Source organism: Monopterus albus, unplaced genomic scaffold, assembly GCF_001952655.1.
Source record: "Monopterus albus unplaced genomic scaffold, M_albus_1.0 scaffold54.1, whole genome shotgun sequence".
Classification (NCBI taxonomy): Eukaryota; Metazoa; Chordata; class Actinopteri; order Synbranchiformes; family Synbranchidae; genus Monopterus; species Monopterus albus.
In genome coordinates this window covers 454,988-468,812 of record NW_018127934.1, presented here as the reverse complement: position 1 = coordinate 468,812, position 13,825 = coordinate 454,988, and the positions used below count along the sequence as shown (strand labels likewise).

The 13,825-nt window shown below is 40.5% G+C and overlaps 1 protein-coding gene across 1 annotated transcript in view; it reads right to left on the bottom strand.

Moving 5' to 3' along the window:
* Positions 1–4,069: 4,069 nt before the first annotated feature.
* The window catches only part of fbxo41 (F-box protein 41), a 37,212-nt gene continuing 27,456 nt past the window's right edge, over positions 4,070–13,825 (bottom strand). The window contains 9 exon segments of the mRNA XM_020602022.1: positions 4,070–6,509; positions 7,622–7,737; positions 7,895–8,053; positions 8,490–8,608; positions 8,732–8,827; positions 8,948–9,100; positions 9,585–9,700; positions 9,810–10,048; positions 11,494–11,882. Of these exon segments, the coding sequence (XP_020457678.1) occupies positions 6,447–6,509; positions 7,622–7,737; positions 7,895–8,053; positions 8,490–8,608; positions 8,732–8,827; positions 8,948–9,100; positions 9,585–9,700; positions 9,810–10,048; positions 11,494–11,882 (1,450 nt within the window). The 3' untranslated portion in view covers positions 4,070–6,446.

Sequence of the window (13,825 nt, the reverse complement as noted above, 5' to 3'; positions counted from 1 at the left end):
CTATTTCCTTGTTTTCCCCACATTTATTTATTTAGTTTTTAAGATGAGCATGTCTTAATCTCTCCATAGTGCCTCTGTGTATCAAATAACTATCTCCTGAAATGACAAATTCCATCATGTCATTAAACTAATTAAATGACTCAAATGTTATAGTGTTAAAGTGTCTGGAGAGGGAAGTCAGGGCGCTGCCCCCGCGATCTGGTTCCGGATTAGCGGAGGAAAATGGATGGGTTATAGAGGTGGAAAACTTGATAGATTTTTTTTAAAAGAAATTTAAATTCATCAAAATGCCTTAGCAGGACCCAGGCTGGATGACAGAGTCTTCAGATGACATTCAAAGAAACAGTTACATCTAAAAATACATTTAGCACTGCAGTTGTTATTAAAGGCTTTCCACTGTATGTTTCTGGTGGACCAACTCTTTATAATGTGGCTGCTCTCTGGAGCCTTGCTGTGACAGATCTTTGGCTCTTCCACCCCTAAATTCGCGTTTCCAGTTTTTTTTTTTTTTTTTTGGTCAGATCTAACCCCTTAGTGTTGATGATTTACATTCCTGTTTGTGATACCCAACTTGGTGTGCTGATGCCACTGAGGGCCTGAACTGACATGCATTCAAAGATATAACTGATGTGAGCTGCGTGCATTTGACTTTTTATTTTTTTAATGGGAAAACATTGCTTAGTGACGTTTTAACACGCTCAGTAGTTCCATTGACAAAGTTATGGTTAGTTGTGCATTGCGAGTCTGTGTATGAGGCAGCTGAAAGTGTTTTCTTTGGGTAGTGTACTCACCCTCCTACTTCATTCAGACAGTTGGAAAGCAGAGGGTGAAACATGGGGACAAGGTTCTGGCAGGAATCCCAGGCCAGCAGGAGAACATGTGAGGCTGCAGAGGCCCGAGGACTTAACCGTTCAGCCACAGCTGTCACAAAAAGGTCAGGTTCTTTCAGGTGTTTCTTAGTTATCACTTTATAAAGTCACAGATTTTGGTAATTTGACATAAGAAAGTTGCAACAAACAACCTACTAAGACCTAAAAAATGAAAGAGGCATGTACTGTACAAATTCTGTGACAAGTTATACCATGTCTTTTATTAGTGAATGGTTTAAGAGCCATTAATTGCCCCAGATCCCCCAACAATAAAACAATCAAGCAAAACAAATCTCACTTACCTCCAGTGTCATCTCTTTTCACAGGCACTGTTGTTTTAGTACAAATTAGTGTTACTGAAAACTGGACTGGAATGTCCTCTGCTGACACATGTGCAGCCTGGCGATGTTAAAACAGGTGCAAAACAGACCGGCAAGGAAAAACAGATGAATTACGACCCATTTGGCTTTCAATAGAAAAGACATTTTTATTTAAAAGCCACTTTTAAGGCTATCAGCAACACAACTAAAATGTCATATATTTAGATGTAACTACGGATAATTGTAAATCTGGCCAAATTAATTTTCTTGGGCTTGTGGCTACGTACAACTTAAACTGCCCTTTATCTCCCATTAGATGTGAAGATAAACCACCAGCACCTAAACGTTCGACAGAAAAAGTGGGCACAGTGAACGCAGATCTCACAAATATAAAACAGGAAATAATAAATGCAGTCAGACTGTAACACCGACTACCAACAAGTTTTGATTTACTGTAAATAATTGATACAAGCTCACACTTTAATTCTTAGTATGTGTTTCAAGTATGTGTATGTAGAATTTAAACAAAACATTACTTGCATAACGTGCTGTTAAACATGCATTAATTCATGTTTGGGAGCAGACACTTCTAAAACCAGCCACAGACACACAGTCCTAGCACTTGGGTTTGGAGATGTTACAGCCATTGTGTTAGCAAACAATTTCCTACTTACAAATCCAACAATAAAATCACATTGTAGTCAAGCTTCTGGTGAACTACAAAGTCCAGCATTCACTTCCATCTTACCTGTACTTTGTTCTCCCAAGGGGGAAATATTAGCCTTCAGCATTAGTTTCTATGTGTCCGACCTTTTGTACAAGGTGGTTGACGAAAGTGTGAGTCACTTTGAAAAGTTTATGGTGAAATATTTACTGTATATCCAAGGTTCAAACTGTAGAATAGACTTCAAACATGCTCACATGACAAAGAAAGGTTTTCTCATCCAACTCCTGGCATCTGTCATGTACTGTAGGTACATGGTCTTTTCTTTCTGTTGCAAACCATTAAATGTCATTTGATTGCAGAATTTGCAGCTTTTGTTGTTAAATGCTTGAACTGTGCAGCACAGTCACCTCTATAGTTCATGTTTTTGGCCTTCTTACACATCAGCGCTGTGTTATGGGTACCGTGATCTTAAAGTTACTTGCTGTACTGAAAAATTACATAAACATAAAAATAAAAAAAAACCAGTAATGTGTCTTTCATGAAAACAATCCTTGTTAGTCCAGATAGTCCACAGAGCTCAGTGTGAACAATTTCTACTGGAACAACTTTCTACCAAAGAAATAATTATATAAAATGAACTATTATAGGGCTCTTATTAAAACAAACCACACAGAGCAGCTGAAAATATGAACATATACAATTTAAAGCAATTTTATTGATGGCAACAAATGAGTGAAAATGAGCAGTAAAACATTTCCATCTATTGCAGTCATCACAGAACGCTGATCTTCTTTTGGGAAAGTTTTTTTTAAGCCAACAAAAACCCATCTTGGTTCAGGAGTTCATGGATCAAAATGGAGCATCTGCCGACGGCACTCCTACATAAAACATTACAAACAGCACACTTAACTGTCCAGATAAGTGTTGAGGTAATGTGTAAAATACTATTCAAAGAAATGGGCAGAGTACAATCATTCATACAGAAAATATGTATATGAACACACTTTTGTCAATGATGAATGGGTGTAACTGCAAAAAGGAGGAATAAAACATGGCATTAAAATGAAATATGCAAGTTAATGAGGAAGCACTAGGGTTTATAGTTGCTTCAGATTTTGAAATCAGTAAAATAAATTAAATCAGACAATCAGGTTGACGTTCGGAGGCGGAAAAATCCACATGCAAGCCAAAATATTTTTCTGGCGTACTTGGCGCTTAATCTGCAGTTTCAGAGCACACAGGCTCTGTAAAATCTTCAGCAGGTCCATGTTCACAGTAAAGCAAATTGTACTGTTGATGTGAGAGCAGTACAAGGCAAAAACAAAGAGGCGAGCATAATGTCATAGACAATGAACCTAAAAAAGCACTTGAATGCAGCTGAATCAGGTTTAACCACAACTTCCCAATGAATAAGACATGAGAAATGGTGCGAGGATAAAGGTGGCCAACGTTACATCTGTTCACTTGTAGAAGTTCATATGTCATTGCCGTGCTATCGAAACCGTCTTCCCATGATGCCGAACATGTAAGTGACCAGTCAGTTTCGGACGACAATAGAAGATGCCACCAGGTTGTAACCTTTGTCACTTCGGACTAAACCAAAAGATGCCACCAGGTTGTAACCTTTGTCGCTTCGGACTAAACCAACAACCAGTGGGCCAATAAGCGTTCCAGAAAAAAAGTGCATCATATTTAGTCAAATATTGAGGAATAGCTGAACATTAAAAACACTTTTGTAATAAACATCGGAAATATATTTTCTCACTAGTGCAACAAGACTTGATCAAATAAAAAAAGTTATTAACCTGCAGGCAATCAAAGCTCTTTAAACATCTAATAGTTTTCTTGCCACAGTAGCAAAACAGTTAAGAAGGCAACTTAATGATTGATGCTTGAACACAAACATGCCAACATTATACACATAGCTCTTTTTTTATAGAAATAAATAGCTGAATTATCATCTTTATCCTCTTCTTAAATAATTTCCATCTCTATATGACTCTGATGCACATTTAATATAAAGTATCTAATACACAAGTTCAACACTACTGTTATACATAATATAATTCTCTTTGTTCATCTTTCATTCAGCTTTGGAGAGAATATGGTTACAGAATGAAGACCTGTAAACGTCAACTGTTTCCACTCATAATTATGACCATAATATTATATAACATCAAATGTTGGTCCTTTTTTGTTGCTGCTGTTTTTGCTTTTTTTTTTTTTTTTTTTAAACAAACAGTATGTACAGAATAGTTGATAGTGAAGGCAAGATTGTCTAAAACTCAAAATCAACAAGTGCTTTTTGTGTTTTCTCTATTGTGACATTTGCCCAGAAACCCATTTTCCTCAATGAAACTGAGCAGACAATCAGTACCAGTGCAGGATAATAATATGCAGTACTGGAAGAACATGAAGTAATGGACATCCACAACTATTCTCACATATTGACCTGGAATATCATTACTACAGGACAATATGGAGCCACGTGTCTTCAAACATTACTGACCGAAAAGCCCACATGGCAAACCCCTGCTTGGCATTACTGTAAACGGTCACCTTGCTCTGATGCACAATCGACCCTTAACACATTAAGGTCTGTTGTAGAAACAAATGAACTGCGCAACTTATTAAGAAACCTGCGTCAATGTTAATTCTTAAACCTGTTTCAAAAGTGTATTCACAGGTTCTTAAAATCAAAGTGATTGTTTAGTAGGAGTTCTGTTTAAAAGAGTACTCCAGAGATTTAGTATTGCACTTTCATAAAGTTGAGGGACATGTGGGTGAGAGATTTCAAAATCAATACAGCATATGAGAAATCCTAAATTTTGGTCCATAGTTTAGGTCAAGCTACAAAAACAGTGAATCTTACCCTTCCGTTTATTCTTTGTTTGACCCTCCCTGCCTTGTAAACACCTGCCTCTTTCAAACTCCACACGTACCAGCAGTAACACTGGTAAATTTGTAATCTCCAAGCAGAAACAACCCTGATTACATCATCAGGATTATTTTTCACAGACTTGTCAAAACTCCTTCTGAGCCACATAAGACATACAACTGTTTTCACAGGCCGAGTGCTTCTCATGATTGATTTTGGTGGGAATTCTTGGAATTGCTGCAACATACACTAAGCTAATCCAAGGACTGCGCCAATTTGAAGGTGGGACTGGAGACTTCACCTCTTGCTTTTGAGTTTGGCTGTCAGCTGTGTAACCACCTGAAACCACCAGCAGAGGGAGCCACAGGATGTCAAATGAGCAGTATAAATTAGTACTGTACAGGGACTCAACCATGATGAGCCCTATGAATGAACAATGGCACTATTTAGTATGGTTAAGTATGAATCACTGAAGATATCTAAACACTATAACACCACTTGACAACTGGAGACCATATTCTGTAGGAAATACAAATCCTTATGTTGAGTAAGAGCTGCTTCCACTCAAATCCAACTCCAATAAGTTACCTTGATTTGACGAGAATAAAGATCTGCATTACATGGTCCCTCTTCCGACATTAATGGCACATTGGAGGAAATGCTCACTGGAGTGAGGACAGACACTGATATAAATGGCACCAGTCTGTGAGAGAAATGCATCACAGATCATCTAGCTGTGTTGAAGCAGATCAGGTATTGCATCTTGTCCTCTTAACAGGTTTAGTGATCCTACAACAAAATACTGAGTCCAGGTTTGTGACACGATCTTGATCACATGAGGAAGCAGAAGATGGTAGATGAGGCTAAATGCATCGTTGCCATGCAGCACATAGAAGACTGTCAAGGTCTGTGTGTTGGGGGAGGCTGTCCTTGCTCTCACTGCTGCACCTGGAGCTGGTGCAACAACGGTCCTGTTCTGGGTGGAAGCAATAAATATTATCCATTGTCCAGTTTCAACATGCAGTAGACCGGGGCAGGCTGGGTGAAAACCGTTTATTCAATTCTCAAATAGTCTATTTATGCATTCACTCACCCAGGCACACATGGACAAAGCTCCTGACTCTTTCTGGAGACTCAAGATCAGTCTCACTACAATTTCTTAAACTTACCACCATTTAATGTTCTTCTCTGCGAGAAGTACAGTATGTATGCTTTAATGTGCTCCTGCCCACAAGCTACTGGTGTTGAAGGCAGCCTCAGGTTTTTATGTCAAGCATTATGGAGATGCAGACAGTTAAAATACAGTGCTGTCACCCGGCTCCGGGTGTTTCAAGAAAGGATCTGGCTCTGTGCGATGACATGATCCGTTTTAATGGTGAAAGCAGAACACGTCTTAGAAAGAAGGACCTGACAGTTTTATTGGGTTGAGTCTGTCAAGTTTAAAACAGGCCCTTCATCTCATACTGTATAGAGTGGCATTGTTAGTTCAAATAAGCCTCCTCACCTCACTTTCTGTTACAACCAACACTACGGAGATATCGATTTCGAGTTTGTACTTGTGCAGTATGCATATTGAGCCCAGCCCTGGCTCATCATGGCAATCTCTTCTGTTGTTTCAGTTGGTGCTGCAGATGCACATGGACCTTTGTTTTGGATTGACTGAAGCCAAGATGTTACCTCTCCCAAGACTTGAAGAATGTGCACAAATGATGTTAGCAGAGACTGTCTGCTTTCACATGAAGGATTTTTGAGAAGCCAGGTCTCTTCTTCAGAGCCTGAAGAAAAAGGAATGAAAGGACATCAGAATCTTTTTTTTTTTTTTAAAGCAACACGTGTGATTTTTTCCTCTAAATATCTGAAAGTCAGACATTTTATTTCTACCAACCTCCATCCCCATGCTTTTATATTCTCTTTCATTAGCAGTAAGTGTGCACAATAACTGATGTATAACAGGAAGCAAATAAAAAAAAAAGACTAAAGCACTGAAGTGCAACTCTAACCCCTCTTGAGTGTCACTTCTACAGAACTTGCTTCAAAAAAGAAGATGATTAAACATCCCTGGTGTTCTTTCTTTTCACAGTAAATCTGAAAAGGGAGAGATAAAAATAAATCGTAGCTGTCTGCAGCTTTCAGAGGTTACCTAACTGCTGTGAGCAATCCCACCATCTTGACTGTAAACTGACTCACTGACCAAAAAAACAAGACAAAACACAAATAAAACCTGGGATTTCACAGTGTTTTTAAACTCTCTGTTTGTGTGCGGTCAGCCATAAGGATGACCCAGGCCTTGCACAATGAGCCCGTGTTCAAGTCAGTTAGCGCCAGCACGTCCACAAATAACCATCACCGGGATTTCAGGGATTGAGTCATGGTTTAAATGGTGTGTAGTTGAAATAAAAATAGACACATCATAGCCTCTGAACAACTATGAACCTAACTGTTAGTCATGTATATACAGTGCTGCACGTCTCCAAGGACATGTTGGCTATAAAAAGAAAAACCAAACACCAAACCTCTCTGATAGCCATGACCCTCACATAGGTCAACACTGCACCTGAAGGATTTATACATTAAAGAAAAATTGTGCAGCTATAATGGTAACAATGAGGGAAAACTTGTGCAGTGACCAAAAACAATAATTCTTTCTGTTAGGAGCCTGAATGTGCACAGGAAATATTGTATCTGCTCATCTTGAAAATGGAAAGTTAAGCCTGACTGTGGTTTTAGAGAAAAGGACATTGGTTCCCAGTGGGCTTCTTCCTCATTGCTCGTTGTCTTGATATTTGTTAGTGAATTGGTACGGTATGACTCACTAGCTGACATGCATGTCAAACTGAACAGTATATGCGAGTGCTTGGTTTGATCTGAGACACACGGGGGCCGTTACCTGCAACTTGTTAACCATCTCGTCAAACAGTTTTCTAGCTTCAGGACTGTTGGGGTCCTCAAAGTAGTCTTCTATACTGATCTGAACCACAATGGACTTCAGGTTGCGGCAAACACCTACATGAGTGAGAGGAGGATTTATGGTCAGCTGGTATTATTTAGAAGTAGTTTTAAATGAAAAGTAAATGCACCTTAGCTTGGTACGACTTGCATGAAACCATTTTGACATTTTGATTCAGGCCTACTCTAGTCAGCACAGTACTGCTAAACTCACTATTGAAGTGAAGCAGGGCTTTCGGGGTGACTGGTGTTGAAGTGAGCACCAGCATCTCCAGACCCTTCAGGCCCTCTCTGCAAACCTCTGCTGCCACCTCCTGGTTGATTTCACTCACATGGTCCAACTCCAGCACCTGGAGACGCATGCAGTTCCTCGCTGACAGGAGGGGAAATAAAGGAACAGTTAGGGAAGATAAAGCACGAGAATGTGAACATAATACACTGCACATAAATGCTGAAATGTACACTGCTGTAAAAAGATTGCATATGAATAGATTTACTTGTTTTAATACTGAAATAATCACTTTGAATTAGTATGTGACTCAAAGACTACTGTATCAAATGGGAAAGATTTCAGTTTCTGGTCAAATGGAATTTTTGCCATCTGTTCTAGGGTATATCCTCATATATACCTTTTTTATCATCTAGCCTGAGAACTACTTCTGTCCCTTCACTGTTATGCAACACAGTACATTCATGAATGTGGATTACAATTAATTATGAAGTAAAAATAAAAAAATATGTCAGAGTCATTGCAGAAATCACTGAAACAAAGCAACTCTGTTAATTATTGTTTTCTACACAACATTTACCCAGGGAGGCCAGTCCCTGAATGCCACATCCAGCTCCTCCTACACCGAGAGCGCGGAGGTGTGGCCAGCATCTTCCAATAGTCTGTAGACATCGGTTACTGAAACGAGCTGGCTGTTGGCTGAAAGACACAAAGAAATTAAAGCCATGTCCACTGATTACACTACAGTATAGGTTATCACAACATAAAGCATTTAGCTGTAATCAAGGCTGCAGAGATGTTGTATATTTCTTTGTTTATTACCATGGGTGCAGGGGCGCCACCTGCAGGGAAATGATGTCTCTACAACCTGCTCCAAGGGCCCAGATCACCTCCTGGCCCACTGGGTCTGTGGCACTTCTGCAACAAAGATAACAATTTAAGATTATATGACCTATGTTTGATACTGTATGTCCAATGTTTGATAAATTATTAAATTGTTACTTTGTACAAGAAATGAGAGCCAAGTGTGCCGTCTACCTGTAGGTTACAGCCTGCAGAGCTCGGCAGTAGCAGCTGGCCAGCCAGAGGGAGCGATCAGTCAGCAGGTTGGGGCAGTGTGAAATCTTCAGTATTAGCAGATTACTTCCTGTGGCCTTCAGCAGCCCCTCCAGACCCTCCTCCAGACAGCCACTTAGGTGGAGATGTAAGTAAAGGTCCACAGAAAAAGACAGGCAGAGCAGTGGAAGTAATACTCCTGTCCCTCAGAAAAGCACTTCTACTTTTTATAGCACATAACAAAATGCTTGTGGGAAAATATATACAAGAAACAGCATACTGACATGAGTGTCTAAACAAATGCTTTGAGCTACAACATGCCCTTTTTACCCTTTTCCCACTAAACTTCTACTTGTCATAAAAAATTGCAAGATGATCATAATCAAACAGCACAAAAATGTCAGTTTGCAACAACCTGTGCTCTTCTCATTGGCTCCTTTCTCATCGATCAAAGCTTTAGGAGTCATTTACTATGTCACTCAGTCAGTAGTTTGTAAAGCAATGTGTGTCAAAACAATACACAATGAAATAAACATGCCCAGAGTGACAGAGAGCCCAAAGCGTGTAACTGTAAATCCCTGCTGTATCTGTCTCTGTTTAGATTGCATGTGCTTCTCACCGTGTGCTTTTAAGGTAGTCCTCCTTGGTCTCCTTCTTGCCTCGCTGTCTTGGTTTGAGGTTTTGCAGGATGAGGGAGTGTGTCTGAGTGCACCACTGTGATAATGTGCTCAGTAGCTAAGAAAGAAACATGGCAAATCTTCTTAACATTCAAAACTGACATTACAGTTAAATGCTACTGTGTTAACGCTGCTCAGCATTGACTGCATACACAGTCACTATGCACCTTGGAAGAAATGCGAGCGTTTTCCAGAAGCACTCTGGTCCACACAGCCGGGTGGCGAGCCACAAACTTCCAGTCGCGGCAGACCTCGGCAGCTCTCAGCAGGGTTTTAGTGTCCAGGTAGGTGAAGATGCAGAAGAGAGCTGCACGCATCTTCAGAATCTCCGGACTGATCACCTCGTTGGATTTGGACGGACTCTTTTCATGGCAGCACGGCTTGGTGTAGACCCCTTCCGACCGACCTGTGGGGAAAAAGCCAGGATGAATTTGGATTTTAACACTTAAGGATTTTATTATAATTTTGGAATCTCAAAAATTTCAGTAGATTCTGAAGTGTATTGTACCTTGATTGTTTTTACTACAATGAGCTGAGATCTTAATGATCACAAGGGCAGAAAAGACACAAAAACTAAACATAAGCTTTCATTTCCTCTTACTCTGACTACTCTCAAAGACATAAATTAGAAAGCTATTTGTAGAATGAAGCAGAATCCCAGCTTTGAGAACAGAAGAGAGCATATTGCTCCCGCTTTTGTGTCTCACCCCGTACTGCCAGTCTCTATTAGAATTGATGTAAAGATGCTACTCAGTCATTCTGTCACATGGTGGCGCCAACCTTCACAAGACATTAAATGAGATGACATTTTTCCCCCCTTCTCTTTTCATCTTTGTATCCCCTCTGCTGCCATCTATTCGCTGATACCATGTGTCCAGTCCAAGCCTGGCTTCTTCCTCGAATCTCCAGCAAGATTGCTCCTAGATGACTCATTTCATATTTGGCCTTGTAAGGCGTTTGCTCAAAACCATCAGGGCTACGAACCATTGCTTACACTCTCACTCTTCCTCTTTTTCTCTCTCTCTCCTTTTCTCTCACAAACACACACCACCTACACTCAAGACTGTCAAATGAGCTAAAAAAGCCAAGCTGTGTGTTATATGATGAGAAAAAACTGTGTGCTGGTGGGGAAACATACCATCTGATAAACCCTAGCAAGAGAGCTACGTCAGAACCGACAAATGCCGGTAACACAAGTGTTACATGAGAAAAATCTGAGAGTTAATAGGGCAGTCATAGCAGGTCATACAAATTTGTCACAGGGCTCTTGCCCAGTTTCACATATTCCCAGACTCCCCAAGTCCACCTGGTGGTTTAGAAGAAACTAGACAGGAAGTGGAGAAAAATGGAGGGCAGCAGTAGCAAGTTTAAAGAGCTTGGCAAGGCAGGAAGTTAACAAAAAGATGTACAATCTATGGTGGAGCTGGAGTAATGTGCAGACTGGCTGTCTAACTGGGCTCAGTCATACTGTACAGTAGATTAGTACGAGAGGACAAGCTGAGATGATTCAGATAATGAAAAATTCTTTTGGAAAAAATGGATAATCAAACATTTGCACAAGTGTTTATGAAGTCTGTTTACACACTGTAGCAGATACTGAACCTCGTCCCTCTGTGATTACCATATACTGTATATGCTCATGGCTGATCAACATGCAGTTTGTACCATGAGCTTTGGTCTCCTGCAGCATTACAGTCAGTGCCTGCAACTCAACCTGACCTAGATCCACATCAGTCCATGCCCTTAAGGGAGTCGTTTCACAGCCTTTACTGTATTTGGCGATGTCCTGGCTCCTGGCTCCTAAGACTAACCATCTCTCCTGCTCTCAGTAGCTTCACAGAGAGACGTTACCTGTGTTAGGGCGGTATCCTGCCCTGCCATAGTGACGATAGGGTGCAGAAGACTGCTGGACTTCAGCCACGGCTCTCCTCTCTTGTTCCCACATCTCCACTTCAGATTCAGTGGTCCGGGAGCCCACATCTGACACGTCTCCTTCCTCGCCTTCTGTGCTGTTCCTATAAGGTCGTCGCTGCCAGTTTTGGATGGCCTGTTTACGGAGACCCCAGTTTCTTGAGCCGCCGCCACCACACCCAGGGGAGCGCTCATAACCCCCCTCACCCAGCCTGCACTGCATGTGATAGTACTGAGCCTCGGGACAATCCTCCATGGGATGCATCTCAACACTGTCGCTGTCATAACCTCCAGAGCCCTGTGAGACAGACTTTATCCTCCCTGATGCACTGCAGCAAGAAAGAGGGACAAAATGATGACTGAATGATTTTTAAAAACACAATCACTAATACTACTAACAGTAGTTTGAATTTTAGAGGTATTTTCCTTCAGAGGTAGACGATATAAAAAGAAAATTTATAGTGATTAAAATATAACAGAAGATAAAGCTAGAAAAGAAAACATTTAACAGGAAAGTACAGTTACAGTGCAAGATGTGAAAGGCAGCAGCATGGAAAAATCTTAAGGCTTCTTTTAAAGAACTAAGAAATGGTGCAGACATCAGGTTTTAGAGGAGCCAGGCCACAGTAGCTGTTTCCTCCTGGTTTCAGCTTGTATGCTAAGCTAAACTAAGAGGCTGCTTATCTTCATACTCATTGTACAGACACACGAACAGTTCAGCCAAAAAGCAAATATCTGTACTTCCCAAAATATTTGTATCTGTTCATGATACAGCTTCAGAAAAGCTGAATCGAGCCAAATGTGGGTGTCTGAAGATCTCTTGTGATCTCTTTGTGTTATTTATAAAACAGAACAATGAAGGTAGCCGTACAAGGATCAGCAGTTTATATTTTGGACCAATCACTGCTGCAAACATTCTTACCTTTTTATTACTTGTGCACTACACAGTAATATTTGTATTTTGTCTCGTTTGGATCTTTATTATCATATGATTTAATATCTTCAGAGTTAAATATCATGCAGAGAGATATGCAGATGTGCTTTTGCTTGACTCTAAAAGAAGATAAAACTTAACAGCAGATACTGAACCAAAGTAAGGCAACACTGCTACACTTGCACTAAGTCCTTTGGTGAACTGAACCATGTCTGAAACCAAAATAAACCACAAATAGGTGTGACTGACCAGGAGCAGTTGCACCTCAGAGGGCTCAAAGCAGAATCAGGGCAGGTTTAGTACATATGTTTTTGTACAGTACTTAAAATAACCTCCCAACCAACAGAAGTAATGAGCAGTTACAAATATCAGCCTTTCAAAAAGTAGGACATTTTTTCTGTTTTTCCCTTCTCAGTTCTCCATCCTCCTCCTCTCAGCATAATAATGAGTCAAAGCATCTGCATAAATCACTATAGGGGCTTCAAGGGATTCTGATGGGCTCTCGGTGTGTGCATCGTACCGGTAACATGATTCAGTGGGGAAGGCCTGACAGGTTCTGTGTGACGTCATGTTAGGAAACACATTCACATACCAGCTGGGATGACAGTCGTGTTAGTCATGAGATTATGGCAAGGCCATGCGTCTGAAAACTCCAGCAGAGACCTAGAAATACTTGAGTCACACCTCATGCATAGAGATGTCCAACCTGCATCTCAGTGCTGTTCTTTAGTGAGAGTCTCTGACTAAACATGGCATCTATTCCATCACATACCACAGTGGCCAAACACCGTGTCAAACAAAACGAAGGTGGACATGTTCTATATATTGTCAGTATTAAACAAGCTACGTGCAATAAATATAATAAGTGGTAATAAGTATAATGTCTCGTTTGTGAATTTTAACTACTGGGGGAAAGGCAAACCAATATAAAATGCCACAAGTCACACAGGTGGTAACTATGGCACTTCCGCTGGTTTTGTATTATATGTACAACTGCTGTGCTTTCAAACATCTATACACAGGACTGACAAGTTGTAGCCCAGAGTCCAGCAGCAGCTAGCACAGAAGGTGGTGGTTAAAAGCTCTGGGGCTCCAGAGGTTCTTTTCCTTTCCACAGAAGTGACAGACTGTGTTTCACCTAGAAGGTAAGAATGATGAGGTGCGCCAAATTTATCTGACAGCCAAGAGCCACAAAAGCTTCACCTGGACCACAAAACCACTAAACCTGCTTTTCTTTCCACATAAAGAGAGATGAACAAACAGAAAGACATTTCACAGCTCCATAAGCATTTAATAATATATCAGTACTGCTGTTATTATCTAACAAATGTGAAATGT